The sequence below is a fragment of the Microtus pennsylvanicus genome, chromosome 2 (genome assembly GCF_037038515.1).
Source record: "Microtus pennsylvanicus isolate mMicPen1 chromosome 2, mMicPen1.hap1, whole genome shotgun sequence".
NCBI classification, from domain to species: Eukaryota; Metazoa; Chordata; class Mammalia; order Rodentia; family Cricetidae; genus Microtus; species Microtus pennsylvanicus.
Window position 1 is genome coordinate 7,931,085 of NC_134580.1, and position 21,560 is coordinate 7,952,644.

A 21,560-nucleotide genomic window follows, 5' to 3' on the forward strand; every position below is an offset into this window, starting at 1 on the left:
TTTGTGCAGTCTACGCTGTCCCTCCCTGCTCCATCTGCAGCCAGCTGCATGAGACACTAATCTCTTGTTTTCTGGTTTGGCGTTTGGGTTTGGGTTTGTTTTTTTGTTTGTTTTTTTGTTTTTTCTTTTAAGCATGAGTCTCAGCCACTAACAGTGTGCGGGGAGGGGGGGGGGACAATACAGTGGGCCTTTCCTTGACAGCAGAATCCACTGACTCTGCCATGACCTACGCTGACATCATCTTACTGGTCATGAAGAACATGGAGACTCGAAAGAAAAAGCTCAAGCGGCTGTATCAGCTGCACGAGAATGAGTGGACCTATTTTAACAACTACCTGACGGAGCTGCAGGAGAACTTCGAGAGGTAGGAGGGTGTGGAGGGTGTGGGCGTGGACACCCGTCCACTGCAGCGGCCAGCAGGGTTTAGCTGCAGTGCGGTGGGGCTGCTAGCTTGCTCTTTGCCTTCACTGAATACAGTCAGCCTTCCTGTGCTCAGCAGGATGAGAAACAGCTCATTGACAGAGCCTAGCTCCCTTCTTTAGAATGTGTGTGTATGTGTGTGTTTCCCCACTGTGTGTGGTGGTGGCTGTCAGTTGTAAGTCTAGCATTCAGGAAGGCTGAGGCAAAATTACCTCAAGCTCTGGATTACAGAGTAGGAGCCTATCTACACACACACACACACACACACACACACACACACACACACACACGAAGAAAAAGCTCTTTAGTTAAAAGTTGACATCACAGTGTATGCACTCGGAAAACTCCTAACTTGGAGCCTAACTGGGCTCCGGATAGACCTGGCCTGGGATGTGCATACGGCTAGGAGAGGGCGTCTCTCATGCTGTGTTCCCTTTGCTAAGCCTATGGCAGCAAGCCCAGAAATCCACCTGGTTTTGATCCCCAACTTATGAGTCTCTGGCACTCATTGATTGCCCAGCGAGTGCTTTTAACCTCTGAGCCATCTCTCCAACCCTCTTGCCACCTAACTTCTGACACAGGGTCTCCCACTGAATCTGAGCGAGCTCCTGGGACCCTCCTGTCTCTGACTCTCCAGCACTGGGAATGCAGGCACATCTCACATGGCTTTTACACGTATGCTAGAGATATGTTCATATCCTAAGGCTCTCACAGCTAGCACTTTACCACACAGGGTATGTCCCTAAACCCCTGAATATCTAAATAGCAAAATGGCGTTCTGTTTTGTTTTTTAAATGACGGCCAGAGCTGGAATGAAAGTGGCCATGTGGAAGATGACTCGTAGGTGGGCTAGGATGCTTTAGGGACATCACTACTTGTTTCTCTAATAGAACACAGGTCCAGAGCATTGGCTCTGATGTTGAGCAGACTCTGTCTTATTATCCATGTCAATTTATTTTATGTGTGTGTCTTGCATTTCTGCATGTATGTGTACCACCTTAATGCCTGGTACCTACATAGAAGTCAAAAGAGGTTGTTGAATCTCCTGGAATTGGAATACTGATGGTTGTGAGCTGCCTGCCATATGGGTGCTGAGTATTGGGTGTGGGTCTTCTCTAAGAGTAAGCTGTGCTCTTAACTGCTGAGCCATCGATACAGCCCCTTGTGACAACATCTTAACTCATATAAACATATACAAATGGCTCTTTTGTTAACTTTGAATGCTCATAATGTGATCTTCGTCAAGTAATTGTCTATTTGCATTTCGGAAGTCAGCTGAGGGTTACCCAGTTCAGCAAAGCCATTATGTGCCCTGTGAACACACTCTACCGAAAGCTTCCAGTAGCAGCAGCTGCCAACACTTTCCGTGCATTTCCTGTGTACCTGGCACTGTTGAACATTTGACCTACACCAGCTCACACCTCACCACAAATCTAGTGAGCTCTGTGAACCACACTAGCATGGCGAGGTAAAGTCATTTCCCCAGGGTCACACAGCAGGCAGCAGAGGCCCAGTGGATCCAGCTTCCTTCTGAAACTATGCATAGGCGAGGCTTCTTTTAAGATGGTGGAGCCCTTATTTCTTCTGTGGTTTCACTTCATATCCATCATAAAACCCAAGTGGTCTGTATGTGGGATGTGGTGACCCCTGTGTGGTTAGCTGTTTCCTGGCAGACTAATGTAGGTGTTTATCTGACAAGATTGCATTGCAGCCGGGCGGTGGTGGCGCACACCTTTAATCCTAGCACTCAGGAGGCAGAAGCAGGGTGATCACTGTGAGTTTGAGACCAGCCTGGGATACAGAATGAGTTCCAGGACAGCCAAAGCTACACAGAGAAACCCTGTCTCAGGAAAGAGAGAGAAGAAAGAAGGAAAGAAAAAGAAAAGACGACACTGACTAATTCTTTTCAATATATGTCTTTTGTCATCTTATCCCCCAGGGAGGTGAATATTATCGATCAAAGAGCAGCAGAAAGAAAAAGGGCCAACCATGCCTTTCTCTCATCATCCTTACTGCTTGATGACTTGCTTGACAAGAAATCCAAAGGAACCTCCCGCCGAGAAACAACGTTTCTCTCAAGGTTTGTTCAAACAGAAGCCTTAGAAAATGTCCAGTGTGAATGATGGGAGAATTCTCACCAGGTGGGACAGGTGTGCAGGTGCCTGTCTGGGTCCAATGATGGGAGAATTCTCACCAGGTGGGACAGGTGTGCAGGTGCCTGTCTGGGTCCAATGATGGGAGAATTCTCACCAGGTGGGACAGGTGTGCAGGTGCCTGTCTGGGTCCAATGATGGGAGAATTCTCACCAGGTGGGACAGGTGTGCAGGTGCCTGTCTGGGTCCAATGATGGGAGAATTCTCACCAGGTGGGACAGGTGTGCAGGTGCCTGTCTGGGTCCAAAGGGCACCAGCTGAGCTTTCCCCAGTCTCGTGTCTCAGAATAGAGAACTGGCCCAGGGGTGGATAGATTGTAATAGAGATGGTTTATTAAGGAAGGAAAAGGGCTAATTCTGAGGGTAGAGGTGGACTAGAGAGTCAGGAGCCTCAGATGTCACTTGGGGTCACTCACGCACCGCCACCTTCTATGACCCAGGGTCCTGGGGCTCTTCTCCCACGAGCTCTGTTTTGTCACTGGTAGCCACGATCGGGAGGGTTTTCCAGTCTTTCTGCCAGCTGGCATCTCTCGCCTGCTCATCTACCTGCTCACCACCTCTCCTGCGCCTCATCATTCATCACAACGCCTTTCTCCATCCCCACCTTCCTGCCACAGCTTTTTCTTGAGACCTGTGCTCCCAGAAGTTTTATGGGGACGTTAAGGGATTTAAAAGAAATTAATTCGGTGCTGGCGAGATGGCTCAGACGATAAGAGCACTGACTGCTCTTCCAGAGGTCCTGAGTTCAATTCCCAGCAACCACATGGTGGCTCACAACCATCTGTAATGAGATCTGGTGCCCTCTTCTGGCCCACAGGGATACATGAAGGGAGAATATTGTATGTATAACAAATAAGTAAATCTTTAAAAAAAAAAAAGAAATTAATTCTATGTGTATGTGACTGCATGCAGACATAGGTGTCCCATTCATGCAGGAGCCCAAGATGTCAGAAGAAGATAGCAGAGACCCTAGAACGAGAGTTAGAGACAGTTGTGAGTGCTGGGCACTGAACCCAGGTCCTCTGGAAGAGCAGCCAGTGACCTTAACTGCTTGCCTGTCCCTCCAGCCCCAGGGGTCAGTCTTCACAGCTTTTGTGTATCTGTTGGTTGGAGAGGAACCTCTGGAAGCCTACAGTAGGAGGGGGCTGCCATCCCTGCATCATAAAAGGTTTTGTTTGAATATATCCTGAAAGACATAAATTTTACAAAATGAAAGCTACAAGGTCTAAATATTAGTAACATGGTCACACTCACCCACGGCCTCATCAAGGGTGAGAGCCAAGAAAGCTGTGTACATGCTCACCCCTGAGAGCCACTCGTGTATGACGTGTTCCCTGAAATGTGACCCCTGCACTGTTAAAAAAAAATGTGCACGCCTTTAATCCCAGCACTCAGAGGCAGGCAGGTCTGTGTGAGTTTGAGGCTAGCAGGGCTACAGAGTAAGTTCCTGGACAAGCCAGGGCTACATAGTGAGACCCTGTCTCAAAAAAAAAAAAAACAAAAACAAAAAAAACCCAACAAACACAAACAGAAAACCACATACTGATGGTTATTTATTGAGAATGTGATAAAATACAAAATAATAATTGTAAGGGGGAATCCAGTGATGGAAGAGATTAAGAAGGCAGTATGAGACAGCATCCTCATCCTCTCGTGGATGCAATATTTCCACCCCTCGCTGGGATTGTGCAGACATCCTCCACACACCCTACGCTTTTCTTCTGACCTGAAGCTGCTTCCATCTCCCTGAGGCGTCTTTCTCCGGCTTCTTTGCTGCTTTTACTCTTTTATCTTTGTTGTCTCTGTATTTCCGGTGACTTGGGCTGCCTTCATAGTTCAGGGGGAAGCTCCAAAAAGCTCACAGGAGCCAACCCTGATGGCTGGGGCTCCTCCCTTCATGTGACAGGGAAGCAAGCCACCTTTTCTCAGGACCATTCTGTGCTGGGGAGGGAAGAGCCTTTCTCTGTGGGCTGATGCCTGGCCGACTGCTTTCTGGAAACGCTGTGGAGCAGGTGCCCTGCATTTAAATAACCCCTCGATTCCCTTTGTCTTCTTATTTTTCTGTATGGTCTTATATCACCAACCTCTTTATTTTAGTTTCTCTAGGAGATAAAAACCTTTCATCCTTGTGACAGTTCAAATCGTTATATAAATTAGGATTGCAGCCAGATGTGCATCACAGAAAAAATAGAAAAGTCACAGTGTAGACGTTAAACCCTGGAAGTGGACAGTCTAGGCCTGGTGGGGGTTTCAGGGCCTTCGGGAAACCAGAACCCAGCCTGTCCCTTAGGGTTCCTCAGGGTCTCACGTGGCTGCTGAAGTTGCAGGCATTCAGTCTGTGTTCCAGGCCAGCAACTCAAGAAGGTTAACCTTACTTATTCTTAGCTTTCTTCCCAGAAGTCCCAGTTGCTCTCCCTGTGTTCTCATTGGTAGCCTAAGAATATAGCATTTCCCCCTTACCACTTCAGTGCCCAATTCAGTATTTCTGAAAGTCCTTTTGAAATTTGGTGATTTGAATGACTCCTGTAATTTTAGCAGTGAGCATCAGTGACCACCATGTAGTTTTGAAACTTTTCTCTCATCTGGTAAAACTCTGGCGGGCTCCTTTCCAATAGAGCCCCATTCCTTCCTGTGTTCTAGAAGGACCTTCCCTGGAAATACCGTGATATTGCCATTTTATTTCAGGGGCCTGATAGTAGTCACATGGTACAAAGGAGCTTGGGAATTGTAATTTTAAAAATTGAGACTATTTCCATCCCCAACTGGTTCCATTGGATTTAAATTTTTCCCTAAATTGAGAAAAGGCTATAACTTTTAAAGTTCAGGCAGTTTGGCGGTCGACTGTGGGAGTCACAGGGGAGCATTGCTAACAGCTCTAGCTTCTCAAGCATCAGAACTGCACCTCAGTCTAACCCCCTCAGACCTGACTATCCTGTTTCTTCACCTAACTCTAAACCCAGCGCAGGCGCGGGCAGGCGCCGTCTTCCCTGACTGTGTTTCCTTACAGCGCATCTACAGCCCTGTGTTTTGTGCTTGTCCTCAAGGTCAGGATCTTATTTCCCAGAGTCTTGTTCAGTCTTGGTCCTCAAGCTGCTGCTGGAAGATTAATGGGGGGGGGGGGGGATGATGGCCTTGTGTTGGCTCTACTTCCTTTCCCTTCACCAGCCTTGCCAACTCGTGTAACTTCCCATGTGTTTCAAGGTGCCAGGAGAGCTGCTTCCGGAGAAACCACACTGAATTTCTGAGCTAGTTTTATTGACATCCATTTTGCTTCCACACAGGAAGAAACAGAAAGAAGTGGAAGAGAAACAGAGGGGTTTCCAGTCCCCTTTCTCATTAGTAAGTCTCGATAACTACTCCCTGGGCCTACAAAGCCCCTACAGAATCGGACCTCCTTCCAGTTCCAGGTGAGGTGGGCCAACAGTGGGAAGACGGGACTAGGAAGTACCCACCCTCCAGCCTAGCTCTCTCAGGGTTTGCCCGAGAGACCTACCTGGCAGGGGAACTCCGTGCAGGTCCACTGCATCTTTTCAGACATTTTGCTTCCCCTCGCTGTTTGAAGTATTGTCATAATAGTGCTACATTGTCGGATGAAAATGGCAGCTCCATTTACCAATGGTTTACCCTGTGTTGAACATTGAGAAAATAAGCCCAGCACAAACATGACCACATATGAAAGTTAAGCTTTCCTGAGGGTAGGGGCTAGTCACGGGTTCCCAAACACAGACACAGGTTACAGCCTGCTGCCGTAGGCGCCTGTGGGAATCCAGCAGTAGGTCCCCACAGCCCCAGCTGACAAGCAGTGAAGAGTGAAGGGCAGCAAATAGATCAGCAAATTAAATGCCCGCAGCACCTGGGAAGATGGAGCAGGGCTCCAGGAGCCATGCAGGAGTGATGTGACTGTCTGGCACAGGTGACAGAATTTGCTGGCAGGAGGCAGGGATGTGAAAGAGGCAGCAGCTAGGAGAGCAGAGCCAGAGGTGGAGAAAGACTCAGATCGTAGGGACCACTGCCTGGGAGGCAGGCAGAGCAAGGGGTGGAGAAAAGCTCAGGATGGAGGCAGGGCACCACATGGAAGGAGGTCGAGGCAGGGTGTGGGCAGGACATCAGAGACTCTTAAGGCTGTCTTTGGACAAGCGAGGTTTTTATGAAGTCCTTTACTTTCTGTTATGGGAAGTGCTGGAAGATGGTCAGCAAGGGTATGTCACTTATTAAATTTGGCTTTCAGAAACCCAGTGGCAGGTGTGTGTGTGTGGGGACTTGTAAAGGGTCCCGCAAATCCTTGTCTGAACTTGGTACCTGTATATACCTCCCAATCAGGAATCCACAGACTTTCTTAAGCTTGGCTCAGAAAAATATTTCAGAAACTAGTCCTTGATAACATATTGCTAATTAAGAAGCCATTTACAGCCTGGCAGTGGTGGCACACTCCTTTAATCCCAGCACTCAGGAGGCAAAGGCAGGCTGATCTCTGTGCGTTCAAGGCTAGTTTGGTCTACAAGAGCTCCAAAAGCCACAGAGAAACCCTGTCTTGAAAAACAAACAAACAACAAAAAAAAAAAACAAAAAGAAAAAGAAAAACAAAGAAAGAAACCGTGTACAGCAGAAGGTGGTGGCAGGAGGTTAATTGCAGCACTTAGGAGGCTGAGGCCAAGGATTTTAAAAGAACAAGTCCGGGGATCTAATTGGTGAATTAGTTCTTTTTGTTGCTCTAATGAAACACACAAGACTGAGTGTTCATGACAAAAAGATTTATTTAGCTTACAGTACTGGAGGTCTCAGAAAAAATGTATGTATTTATATTCCGTGTGCTGTGAAATACAAACAAAAAAAAATCAGAATTTTCAAAGGATCATGCACACATGCACTGACTGAGTAAAGTCCTTGCCTCTCTAGAACCCAACCTGCACCTGTAATCCCAGTATTCCTGCAGTGAGATGGAAGAGGAAGTGGAGGCAGGCAAACCCCAGGAAGCTTGTGGGCTAGCTAACCTTGTAAATAACAGCAAAAAGATGATCTCAAACAAGGTAGATGACAAGGACCAACACCCAAGGTCGTCCTCTGACTGACACACATGTGCTGTAGTACACATGTGTCCCCCCCCCCCAAATATCATACACCCGTGCACACACACAAAAGGATGGTATAAACACTAGCATCAGCTGACTGCTGCCGAAAGACCCCGGGTAAGTGTGAACCAGGCCAACAGCTTCCCTTTTGGTTTACCGGACAGAAAAGGTCCAGGTGTGGCAACTGTCGAAAGTGTCAGAGAACCATTGCTGCCACCTCTGTGGTCCTTACCTCTTAGGTCAGGAAGTCTTGGAGCATGCCTGGCTGGGAGTCCTGGCCAGGCTCGACTCAAAAGGACTCCTTTTTGCTGGGCCCTGCACCTGGGCTAAATTCTCAGAACCCAAAGGACAGCTCACAACCATCTAATTCCATTCTAATTCCAGGGAATCGAATGCCCTTTTCTGGCCTCCAAGGGCACTAGGCATGCACGTGGTGCACATATGTACATGGCCAGCAAAACACTCATACACATAATATAAAAAAAAAAACCTAAGAAAAGGAAACTTTAATTGTTATTTTAATTGAAGTAGGGTGAAGCAAGGCAGAGTCATCTCTCCATATCTTCAGTTTTTCAAGATAGGATTTCTACGTGTAGCCCTGACTGTCCTAGAACTTGCTCTGTAGACCAAGCTGGCCTCAGACTCAGAGATCTGCCTGCCTCTGCCTCCCAAGTGCTGGAATTAAAGACATGTGCCACCATGGCCTGTAGCAGAAGGCTGCTTGTTGGTTCCCGGCCGCTTAGCCCTGAAATAATTACACAGAAACCATATTAATTAATTCACTGCTTGGCCCATTAGCTCTAGCTTTTTATTGGCTAACTCTTACATATTAATTTAACCCATCTCCATTAATCTATGTATCACCATGTGGCTGTAGCTTACCGGGTAAAGTTCCTAGCATCTGTCTCTGGCAGAGGCTCCATGGCTTCTCTCTGACTCTGCCCTTCTTTCTCCCAGCATTCAGCTTAGTTTTCCCCACCTAGCTCTGTTCCCCTATAGTTCTGCTACAGGCCCAAAGCAGTTCCTTTATTTATCATTGGTAATCACAGCACCCAGAGGGAAATCCCACATCAATCACCAGGCTTGGACACAGTCATCTTTTAAGGGCTAAATAGAGAGGCAGCGATCTCAATCACCGAGCTTTTAAAGTGCTCCCCCTCAGGACCCCCTGGTTCTATGACCCTATATGGTTCTTATCTTGATTCTCAGGCTCTTTCTCTGTAAAGTGGGAATGATAATAGTACCTATGGCCTAGGGCTGATGTGCAGAATGAATCGGCCAGCTCTTTGTAAAGCCCAGAACATAGTGCCTGACACAAGCAAAGTAGATGTGACAGAAGTGTGTCATCATCATCATCATTATGTTACTGTTTGAGATAGGGTCTCACTGAGTATTCCAGAGTGTCCCCAACTGAAGAGCCTCCTACCTCAGCCTCCCAAGTGTTGGATTACAGATGTGTGCCACTGTGCCCTGCCCTAGCAATGCTCTCGGCACTTCCTTCTCCCCGGCACATCTAACATCAGGTGCTGTGGTTCCTTCCTCTTCTTCCCCAAAGCCTGTGGGCTGATGCGATCACTTTCATTGGTCCCTAGTAGGATTCATTCAACACTCTTGTCAACGAGCCAGGCCTCTGTTCACTTATTCCTAGGTGTTTTTGTGCTGAGAGCTAAGCCTAGCTGTCTGTTTTAATTTGCTTGTCTTGATTCTCTCCCTCTTGTGTATTACCACAGTCCCAGATTCTTCCTTGGTTGTATACATCTCCCCCTGTCCTCGTACATTCATGGCATGTATGTCCCTGTCACCTGTTGTTTGCTGGCCTTTTGACCCGCTTCCCCCAGGTACTTGATTCTAGCCTGCTGTCGTCTTGGTCATAAGAAGTTCCCACCATTTATGTCTGTGTCTTTTTCATTCCTCCACAGCAAGCGCAACGCCGATATGTTCCGAATCAAGCAGGAGATGCTCTTTAGACTCTCCCCGACTTCCATGGAATGAACGCCAAGGATAGGCTTGGACTGCAGAGGTGGTGCCTGTCTGTGTTGTCGGACGGCAGTGAGAGCTCTGCTGCAGCCAGGGCCATGCTGAGTCTTCCTCAGTCCAGGGGATAAAGAATATTAAAGTGCTTATCTACCACGAGCCAAAGTGAGGGCTGAGAGAAGGTGACTTACCTCATCCATTCAGACATTTACTGATGCATTCTTTCATTCACTTATTAATAATAACCACACAATTCAACACATCATTACGAAACATAGCAAGACCCTGACTCAAAAAAAAAAAAAAAAACCAAGTAAACAGGAAGTATTAGAAGGGAACTGAGCTTGGTGGTGGTGGTGCGCGCCTTTAATCCCAGCACTTGGGAGGCAGAGGCAGGTGGATCTCTGTGAGTTTGAGACCAGCCTGGTCTCCAAGAGCTACAGAGAAAACCTATCTCAAAAACTCAAAAAAAAAAAAAAAAGAAACAAACAAACAAAAAAGAAAGAAAAGAAAAGAAAAATGAAATAAAAAAAAGATCCATTCTATAAGTTCTGTTACTCTGGAGAATCCTGACTGATTTTGGTACCAGAAGTGGTTGGGCAGCAACAGAAATATAAGAATGAATCTTTTAAGTGTCTGGAATAGGCTTTCAATTTGCTTACATCTACAAGTACTGAGACCTCTCCAGTTATCAAAGCCTCTCCTGGGAGCTCAGAATGGACTAAAAGTCCATGATGTGAACTATTTTACAAACTTACGGAAATAAATACATTTGATTTTTTTTTTTTTTTGATTTTCGAGCCAGGGTTTCTCTGAAGTTTTTGGTGCCTGTCCTGGAACTAGCTCTTGTAGACCAGGCTGGCCTCAATCTCACAGAGATCCGCTTGCCTCTGCCTCCCGAGTGCTGGGATTAAAGGCTTGCGCCACCACCGCCCGGCTTACATTTGATTATTATTATTTTTTTTGATTTTCGAGACGGGGTTTCTTTGTGGCTTTTTGGAGCATGTCCTGGAACTAGCTCTGTAGACCAGGCTGGTCTTGAACTCACGGAGATCCGCCTGCCTCTGCCGCCTGAGTTATGGGATTAAAGGCGTGCACCACCACCGCCCGGCTTTACATTTGATTATTCTGATTCATCAAACAAACGGCCTGCTGAAGGCCAGGAGAGGTGGCTAGGAAGAGCAGGGGAAGGAGGATGGAAAGAATTACGCAGCACCCAGGGAAACTTTTAGGGCTATGTTCACTGTCTCGACAGTGGTGAGAGATCCACATCCGTAATTTACCTTAAAGGCATGTATGCTCTTGTGTTAACTACACCTCAGGCTGTTGTTTACAAATGCATGTGTCAGCTGGGCACGATGGTAGATGCCTGTAATCCCAGCACCTGGGAGGTGGGACAGGGAAGATCAAGAGTTCAAAGCCAGCTTCTACCACATCTCAAATTCAAAGCCAACCTGAGCCCTACTAGACAAAGTCTAGTCTCAAAACAAAGAAAACAAATTATAAACGTAGATATTTCCAAATTCTGTCCACTGAAATAACCTAGAAATAAAAGCTGATAGCAACCCAGGATACTCTTCCCCAGTGCTAGGCAAGTGCTCTACCACTGAGCTGCCCCCACCTCTAGCCCCGGACTGTGGCTTGAGATAGCATTCCCTCTAAATGAACACACCAGGCTGGTGTCCAATGGTTTTCCACACTGATTCAGAGCACATAGACTTGAGCCAGCTGTGAGTCCAATGCAGTGTGGAAATGGTAGTCGTGATAGACCCTGCCCCACCGTATCTGTTTGAAGCTGATACTTCATGAAAAACACATAGAGCAGAGCCCAGTCCAGCAGGGGCTGTGCAAGGTGCTGGCCATCCAGCTCGTGCGTGCTCCACAAACGTGGCCAGGTGGCCTCTTCCTTTGCACCCTAACCCGGCTTTCTCTCCTGAGGCTCACACTGCGGAAGAACCACTTTCCCCTCCCTGAAGAAACCTTGGTGGATCTGTCTCCCACCCTGTAAGGCAGGCCAGGCCTCAACCATTTCCTGCCCAATGCAAATAAAGAGCTCCCCAGGAACAGCTGTACTTGGTTCCCAGTGGCCTGCCTGATCCTCAGATGGCTCCATGTAGCCCACCCCCTGTCTCTAGCTTCCCAGTGAGACTCTGCTTCTTTAGGGCAGGTGTCTGTCTTTATCTCTGTATCCAGCAGAGAACTGAATTGAGAAGTGTCTGGTGAATGCTGATGCAGCGCATGGTAATAGGTTTGCCTCCCACGTCTGTACGAGGGATGTGGATGCAGTGCATGGTAACAGGTTTGCCTCCGACATCTGTATTTGAGGTTAAAAGGTTTTCGCCTTTGGAAATATGAACAAACGAGAAAGTCCAAAACATATGATGAGTCACTTCCATGTGTATATTGAATATATCTTATGTCTATATATTAAAATATTTCCATAGAATTCATTCATTCATGTATGTTAAAATGTATGTGATACACACAGTTATACACACCACACACACACAATTATTTGGGGCAGGCCCATCTGTTATCTATATTAAGTTAGCATATAACATAAGTTTATTCATGTGTTTTTAGTTTAAATATTTTCTTTGCAGTATTAGACATGGAACCTAGGGCCTTGCCTATGCTCGGCAAGGACTTTCCCAGCAAAGCACTCCTTCACATTTCGGGGTCTTGCTAAGTTTCCTGGGCCACCCTTGAGCTTGTGAGTCTCCTGTCTTCGTCTATGGGCCCAGCTGCCTGCCACTGCATGGTTTGGGGAGTGGGAGGCACACTCATGAAAGAAGCTTAAACTAAAGGGGTGGAAATAAGTCTGAGCCTAGATATTTGCATTCCTTTAAATCCTGCACTTCTTCGTATTGTCTGACATGTGTGGTCCGTGCTGTGGCTCCCAGAGTGTCCCAGACTTCTTTTCTGGGAATGGGAATTGATACAACCTAACATTTCCAGGAGCCTAGGATGCCTTTCAAGGTCCCTGAAACTATGCCTGCCCCATAAGCCAACTACACTTCTGGAAATCTACCTAAGAAAATCTCAGGAAAGAAGGCACGCAGAAGATGCTTTATCTGTCACCTCTGGATGACATCATCAGGAAAGAAGGCACACAGAAGATGCTTTATCTGTCACCTCTGGATGACATCATCAGGAAAGAAGGCACACAGAAGATGCTTTATCTGTCACCTCTGGATGACATCATCAGGAAAGAAGGCACACAGAAGATGCTTTATCTGTCACCTCTGGATGACATCATCAGGAAAGAAGGCACACAGAAGATGCTTTATCTGTCACCTCTGGATGACATCATCAGGAAAGAAGGCACACAGAAGATGCTTCATCTGTCATCTCTGGATGACATCATCAGGAAAGAAGGCACACAGAAGATGCTTCATCTGTCATCTCTGGATGACATCATCAGGAAAGAAGGCACACAAGATGCTTCATCTGTCACCTCTGGATGACATCATCAGGAAAGAAGGCACACAGAAGATGCTTTATCTGTCACCTCTGGATGACATCATCAGGAAAGAAGGCACACAGAAGATGCTTCATCTGTCATCTCTGGATGACATCATCAGGAAAGAAGGCACACAGAAGATGCTTTATCTGTCACCTCTGGATGACATCATCAGGAAAGAAGGCACACAGAAGATGCTTCATCTGTCATCTCTGATAAAATGGGATGCTCATTACTAACAGACATTTTGTGCAGCCATTTAAAAGCTATGTGAAAAATGCAAAAGTAAGACTAGGGATGTGGCTGGGGGCAGAGTGCCTGTCGAGTATGCCGGTTTTAATTTTGCTAATGTTTTCAGTAAAGACCAGTTGTTTTTATTTTGGTTTTAATTTCTAAAACTTGGATGATTTTTTTCTTTGTTCCTCTCCCCCATTAAAATGTAGGCAGTCCTTAGATGAGTGCGTATGTACACGTCAGACAGTTTGTCACAATGTCTCCCCAGAGTAATAAGCACAGTATTTGAAACTGGGCACAACATAAAGGGAACTAGGACAAGAGCAGAAGGCAGGCCTGGAGATGCTTGGAGCCCAAGCTGACGCTTTCCCAGACAGCTGCCCTTCTATTGGCCTCCAGCTTCATACACTGTCCCACATCAGCCTTTGTCCTCTCATTTTCCTGCCAGTCTCTCAGGCTCAGCCTAAATGACATGTTTTCTCTCCCCCAGACAGATCAGGTGCTTGTGTGTGTTTCCATACCATCCTGTATTTCTTTCTATTTTTAAGATTGTTTCTCTCTTTGGTGTGTGTGTGTGTGTGTGTGTGTGTGTGTGTGTGTGTGTGTGTGTGTGTGCATAACTTGTGTGTGCAGGCCAAAAGAGGGCATTAGATCCCCTGGAATTTAAAGCAGTTGTGAGTCACCTAGTGTGTGTGGGTACTGGGAACTGAATTCAGGTCCTTTAGAAAAAACCCTTAACTCTTAACCATGGAGCCCCAAATGTATTCTTGCAACAGAAGAATAATAAGATCCCAGGTTAAGAGCTTACCTGGCTGTGTACTAGCGGCAGGTATGTACGGGGGCGGGAGGCAGAACAGGCTGCATGGACCTGTTTGCTAATCCTGGGAATGAGTCCCAGGGTCCTAGCCTAAGTGAAGCCCCTACTACTGAGCTTTCCCCCAGCCTGTGCCTTCCTCTCCAAGGATCGTGATTTGAAAGTAGAGTTAAAGCATAGGAACATGGTTCTCTCTTCATTACTGTGAAGTCGTGGCTTTATCCTGTTCTCACAGGATGGTCACACAACAGTAAGAGCCCGAGAAAATCCTCTTTCATAGGTTTGGATCACTTTGTCTAAGAAGTGGTATTCATCTTTGGGAGACTGAGAAAAAGAGTTCCCACTTGTTTGGGGCAGTGTCTTAGTCACTGTTCTATCGCTGCGAATAGACACTGCGACTGCAGCAACTCTTACACAGGAAACCATTTAAGTGGGGTTTGCTTACAGTCCCGAGGCTTAATCGTTATCACCATGGCAGGAAGCATAGTGGCATGCCTGCAGACACATGGCACTGAAGAAGGAGCTGAGAGTTCTGCATCAGGATCCACACACAAGCAGCAGGAAGAGAGAGCTACTGGGCCTGGGTAGAGCATTTGAAGCCCCTAAGCCACCCCTAGTGACACGCTTCCTCTAACAAGGTCACACCCTCTAGTCCCTGTCAAGTAGTACTACTCCCTAAGGACCAAGCATTGAAATATATGAGCCCATAGGGACCATTCCTATTCAAACAGGTACTGGGCACCAATGAGAACCAGGAAAACAAGATAGACTCAGAGGCCTAAGGGAGAATTAGGGAGTATTATTGAACTTCCAAGAATGGTTTAGAAAGACTTCCACTTTCCAAAATATGCAATATACTGAGCATGGTGGTGCAGGCCTTTAATACCAGCATTCAGGAGGTAGAGGCAGGTGGATCTCCGTGAGTTTCAGGAGAACCAAGTCTACATAGTGAGATTCTGTTTCAAGAAAAAAAAAACCACAAAAACTTAAAACACTAGCAGAAGCATTTTGTCTGGGGGGTGCACGTGTATTTAGAACAGTTATAGAGCAGTGGTTCTCAACCTGTGGGTTGAGACCTTTTGGTAAACCTCTGTCTACACAAATACTTACACTACAGCTGGGCAGTGGTGGCACATGCCTTTAATTCCAGCACTCGGGTGGCAGAGGCAGGCGGATCTCTGTGAGTTCGAGGCCAGCCTGATCTACAAGAGCTAGTTCCAGGACAGGCTCCAAAGCTACAGAGAAACCCTGTCTCAAAACAAACAAACAAATTGCATTACAATTCATAACAGTAGCAAACTTACAGTTATGAAGTAGCAATGAAAATAATTTTATGATGGGGGTCACCACAACAATAAAGGGTCGCAGAGTTACAGGGGTTGAGAACCACTGGGCGAGAGCATCTTAGCCCTGGCTTACCCCCACTCAGTTCTTGGGATAATAAGGGATGACTGGTCACCTGTGCATGTTGTCTTTTTATTTGTTGAACGAGACAGGGTTTCTCTGTGCAGCCATGGTTGTCCTGGAACTTGCTCTGTAAACCAGGCTGGCCTTGAACTCAGAAATCCATTTGCCTCCTGAGCGCTGGGATTAAAGGTGTTCACCACCACCACGTGGCTACCTGTATATGGTTTCTATCACTAAAAGAACCTTAGAGTGTGAGACCTGGAGTTCAGATAGGATAGCGACGTCTGCCGACTTTGCTTTCTCAGTCCTGGAACAGGAAGAGAGGAGTTTTTGATGGCTTTTTGTGTGTGAGCAAATGGCCTCAGAGAAGACACATTTTTAAATTGCTCTCCGAAGTGACTCGCTTCTTGGTTTCTAAAAATGTTTTTCAGTCACAAGGTTCACATTCTGCAGAAAGATGAAACTATTCATGGAAAATTATGCAACAGGGAGAGGCACACTTGAGGGTTATGTCCTATCGTAGCATAACTGTCTGTGTTCTTTCATCTCGGTCCGCAATAGCCTGGGTATCTTTTCCTTGAATCTCTACCAGCACAGTGCCTGGCACAGTAGGAAATCAAGGCTCACTATCTAAATGCACTAATGTTTAAGGTAGATTATTGTGTGTGAGAGATGAACCTTCTTTCTTTAGTTCTCAAGCAAAATCTTTCTCAAATTCATGCTCCTGAAACTCCAGACTCCTTGTGTGAAGATCCACAGACAGGGACCATGAGCCTTTGTCTGGCTATAAGGTGACTGTCCACAGAGGGGCAGTACAGTGTAATGGTTCAAAACTCAGGTCCTGTTCAGAATCCACTGCCTGTTTCCCTCTTTCTTTTCTTTTTTTCCCTCTTTCTTTTTTCTTTCTTTCTTCCTTCCTTCCTTCCTTCCTTCCTTCCTTCCTTCCTTCCTTTCTTTCTCTCTTTTCATTCTCTCTCTCTATCTCTTTCTTTCTTTTCTTGTTTGGTTTTTGGTTTTTCAATGCAGGGTTTCTCACTATAGCCCTGGCTGTCCTGGAACTCACTGTTGACCAGGCTGGCCTTGAACTCACAGAGATCAGCCTGCCTCTGCCTCCTGAGTGCTGGGATTAAAGGTGTGTGCCACCACCATCTGACTTCGTATTTCTTTATACAATGGCATTTTTTAATGTATAGGGAAATTGTGGCATTCCTGAGGTTCCCCAAACACACACACACACACACACACAATTGGCTATTTTATCTGGCCACTAACTGGTGCAGAGTGGCTTGCTTTTTTCTTTGTATCTTGAATAGGAAAATAGCATTTTGTCATACTTGATTTCTCTCTCTCTCTCTCTCTCTCTCTTGGCTTTTTGAGACAGGACTTCTCTGTGTAGCCATGGATGACCTGGAACTTGCTCTATCGACCACCTGCTTCTGCCTTTTGAGTGCTGGGAATAAAGGTGTGTGCCACTACATTTGCCACTTCTTCCTATGAAATACAGTCTTATCGGAGGCTGGAGAGGGGGCTTGGTGCTTAAGAGTACCTCCCAACTACCCGTACTCCTTGTTCTAGGGGATCCGATGCTCTCTTCTGGTCTCAACAGCACTAGCACACGGGTGCACATGCTTACATGCAGGTACACACACATACACATCAGATAATCTCAGCAGTCTGCTATGGCTTCTGAGTTTTGTGGTATGCCCTGTTCTTGCAGGGGACCTAGATTCGGTTCCCAGTGCCCACACAGCGGCTCGCAACCATCTGTAACTCCAGTCCAAGGGATCCAATACCCTCTTCTTCACTGGCCTCAGACACTCATGTGGTGTACATGTAGGCAAAACATTCATACGCATGAAATAAGTGTTAGATTGATTTAAAAGCCATTTGTCTTATAAAATAATAAATGGCCCTATATTTTCTTCTAGTGCTTTTCTTACAATATTCAGTTTGATCTATCTGGAATTTATTTTGGTATGAGGTGTGAAGTATAGTTCCAATTTTATTTCCTTCCAGATGGTTACCTAGTCATTCCAATGCCATTTGCTCGACTAACTCATTTTCTTCACCAACTTGAAACTGCTCCCTCACGATACTCAGAATTTTTTCAAAATGTGACTCTCCCCCCCCCCCATTTGACTGGAAAGTGCATTTTTTTTGCTCCCTGTTTGTGGCTGGTTCTAAGCGTTTGAAAAGCTGCATAGACCCGTCAGTCGGGTGTCCTAACACGGCTTTCGTCTCACTTCGTGAGTTTGTCATTGCCAAGCTCGTTTCGGTTTCTTTCTTGAGTGTACTGCACACAACCTTCAAATATTATGAACATTTCTCTCTCCCAGCTGTCACTACACCAAACTACATATGTTAGATTTCCCTAAATCATCTCGCTGTGCTCTTTGCAGCTCTCCGGTATCTTGCTGATGTCTTCAAATCGCTCAAAAGTTGCTGTATTTTAGGTGGATTCAGAAGGAAAGCCGGCCATCATTATTAATCCTTCTCAAATGGACAATTTTCATTAAAAAAGACAGACAGGCAACGATTCTGGAAAATAAGGGTGTCTGAAAAGCATTGGTTGGCTCTTTATCAACGGGAGAGGGTGTCCTTCAAAATGCCAATTGTTTTGGTAGTTATTCTATCAAAAAGGTTCAGAAGAAAATAAAGGTCACCCTGTACTGCTGGGTCATCCAAGACACTTCCAAGCTACCTCAGCAGTCGACGGTCTTTCAAGTGTTTTATGATTCTCAACAGTTTCCATTTAAGGGGGAAAGGAGGCAGTCTGGAGAAATGGCCCCACTGGCATTATGGCTGGCCCGGGTTTCTATTTAAAACGGAACTAAAGCCGGGGGATGGTGGCGCACGCCTTTAATGCCAGCACTTGGGAGGCAGAGGCAGGCGGATCTTTGTGAGTTCGAGACCAGCCTGGTCTACAGCGCTAGTTCCAGGACAGGCTCCAAAGCCACAGAGAAACCCTGTCTCGAAAAACCAAAATAAATAAATGAATAAATAAAATAAATCGGAACTAAAATCTGCTGGTTTTCTATCGACTACTTAGAACCACGTTAGGACAAAGAGAATTACTCTCCATCCCAGATGAGAGGGCAGCAAATGCGAAGTCATCAGAGGACAGAAGAATCGGAAGTCTGAGGTACGCAGCCAGATATGGAAAGCTTGGAGTGAAAGCAGCCCCGAGCGGGCAGGGGGAAAAGGACCCCCTTTTTCGACCCTCTAACAAACAGTTCTAGATCGTCATCTTCCGCCCTGGTCAGCCGCCTCGACTCAGCGCCACAACTTGGAGTTCTCTCTCCTTGACCCGGCACTTCCCTTTGCCCAAGGGTTCTCCTCTCAGGCCCAAACGGAGCTCCTGCTCTATCACAGGCTTCCCTTAGAGACTTAGAGCCCCGCTCAGTCCCACCGGGCAGCACCCACTAGGGCCCTCGCCCCGCCCGTCAGCCTTCGCCCCGCCCCACAGCTCCGCAGCCTTCCCTCCGCCCAGCTACATAGTCTTAGCCCCGCCCCATAGTAGTAGTCCCGCCCCATAGTCTTAGCTCCGCCCCGTGGCCTTAGCCTCGCCCACATTGGTGGCGCGCTGTAGCCGTCCTCGTTTGGCGCCAAACCCATAGAGATTCGACGACTGGGTTGTCGGCCGCCGCGTTCTGGGTCCTAGTTAGAATCCTAGACTGGACCGGAAAGCCTGAGTGGGAATCGTAAGGGCTTCACCTTGAAAATCTCGGGGAGACCGTGGGCTGGGGGGGGGGGGGTGAGTGGTGAAAAGAGGAAGGGCGGGAAAAGCTGAGGAAAACTCGAAGTGTTGAGGAAGCGCTTCCTCTCCGTGCCCTTCTGTGGTCATTTTTGGTCATTGTTGGACTTGGCTTGGTGACTGTCGCCTTCCACCCCGGCCCTGAGGCGTGTAGGGATTTCGAGACATTCCCTGCCTCGCGGAAATAAGTCTGACCTGAGTCTTGCCGGCCTCCCTGCCTCACGAGGAAACTGGGGCCTGGATAATGTAGGCCTCAGGGCGCTTACTGAACCTCAGAGCCCACGGGCTGACCGCCTTCACCTTCCCCTGCCGCCCCCAGTCCCCCGAAACCCCTTCCCCTGCCGCCCCCAGCCCTTTGAAACCCCTTCCCCTGCCCCACAGTCCTCTGAACCCCCTTCCCCTGCCTCTTAGTCCCCTGAAACCCCCTTTCCTTCCATCTCTCCATCCTCTGAAACCCCTTCCACTGCTGCTCCTCAGTTCCCCGAAACCCCTGCCCCTGCTGCTCCCTCTGTCCCCAGAAACCCCTTCCCTTGCCCCCCAGTCCACTGAAACCCCCTTTCCTTCCGTCTCACCATTCCCTGAAACCCATTCCCCTGCCGCCCCTAGTCCCCCGAAACCCCTTCCCCAGTCACCCCAAGTCCCCTGTAACCCCTTCCCCTGCCACCCCCAAGTCCCCTGTAACCTCTTCCCCTGCTACCCCTCAGCCCCCTGAAACTGAGGCTAGGTGCCCTGCTTCAGATCTGGGGGTGGGCACACTGGTGATCTCAGCAGAAGGCAGATCTGAGTTCATGGCCTGTGGGTCTAATAGATCCTGATGCAAAAGGAGAGAGGAGTCTGCCAATAGGTTTGTTTTTCTGGAATAGTCTAGAATTTGAACTAATCATGAATACAGCCAAGAGTCGGGCATGGCGGTGCACATATGTAGTCCCAGAACTGGGGAGGTGGGAGAGGAGAGCCAAGAGTTCCAAGCCAGCTTGGGTGGGCTATGTAAAACACATACACACGCACACAGGCACTCACACAGATGCACCTACCTCAGGAGGCAGAGGCAGGAAATTCGTGGTGAATTCGAAGCCAGTCTGTTCTACATATGGAGTTCCAGGACAATACAAGCAAAACCATCTCTCACGACTGAAAAAAGGAACAATATTCCAGAGGAGCCTACTCAGACAGTTCCCTCTTTTGTGCCCAACTCTCTGCTGCCTTAGTAGTTTGTTTCCTTTGTGTTGGACTTCAAAACCTGACTTTGGTCTTAAATGAGGAAACAGAATAGCCCAAGAACAAGAGTATTCATTTTATTTAATGTACACCATCATATCTATAGCTTCTTGGTTTTTGTTTTTGTTTTGTTTGTTTGTTTGTTTTTGGTTTTTTCGAGACAGGGTTTCTCTGTAGCTTTGGTGCCTGTCCCGAACTAGCTCTTGTAGACCAGGCTGGCCTCGAACTCCCAGAGATCTGCCTGCCTCTGCCTCCCGAGTGCTGGGATTAAAGGTGTGTGCCACCACTGCCCGGCTTGGTTTTGTTTTGTTTTGTTTGTTTGTTTTGTTTTTACCTAACTTGTCATTGGGTATTTTTCTGGCTAGTTTTATATCAACTTGACACCAGCTAGAGTCATCTGAAGGGAGGGCTCCTCAATCAAGAAAATGTTCCTACAAGACCCAGCTGTAGGGCATTGTGGGTGGTACTATCCTTGGGATGATGGTCCTAGATTCTATAAGAAATCATGGTGAACAAACCATGACGAGCAAGCCAGTAAGCAGCACCCCTCCATGGGCTCTCCATCAGCTCCTGTTCCAGGTTCGTACCATGTTTGAGTTTCTGTCCTGACTTCCTTCAATGATGGACTAAAACCCTAACTCAGACAGGTATTTACCATACATTTACAAAATTATTAAACTAGTAAGTACTGTGGAATATATAGTTTTATGAAGCAAAGATACAGTTTACCCGTGTACCAATTCACAACCAACAATTGAGAATGTATTCATCAGGTATGGGAAAAATAAAATCCTTTACCAAAGTTATGGTAAATTTGACATGCTAGGGAAGATGCAAAGAAGAATGATATAAAGTTCTTAGAGTGTTGTTAAACATAAGCCTGCAATTAACAAGTCTAACATTCAGAAGAACAATAAAGATATCTTCATTTGTAATGATTGTATGATAGGAAATCAAAAAGTGACAGAAAGTAGCCTTATGTGTGGTGGCACATGACTAACCCAGTACTTGGGAGGTAGAGAAAAGAAGATCAGCAGTTTAAGGTCCTCTTCAGC

At 46.9% G+C, this 21,560-nt stretch overlaps 1 protein-coding gene across 1 annotated transcript in view; it reads left to right on the forward strand.

The window, feature by feature from the left end:
• Fam227a (family with sequence similarity 227 member A) overlaps positions 1-10,003 on the forward strand; it is a 55,329-nt gene extending 45,326 nt beyond the window's left edge. Inside the window, exons 15-18 of the mRNA XM_075959884.1 lie at positions 212-364; positions 2,360-2,500; positions 5,854-5,979; positions 9,561-10,003. Coding sequence (XP_075815999.1) covers positions 212-364; positions 2,360-2,500; positions 5,854-5,979; positions 9,561-9,633 — 493 coding nt within the window. The 3' untranslated portion in view covers positions 9,634-10,003. The remainder of the gene's footprint in view (positions 1-211; positions 365-2,359; positions 2,501-5,853; positions 5,980-9,560) is intronic.
• The last annotated feature ends 11,557 nt before the right edge of the window (positions 10,004-21,560 follow it).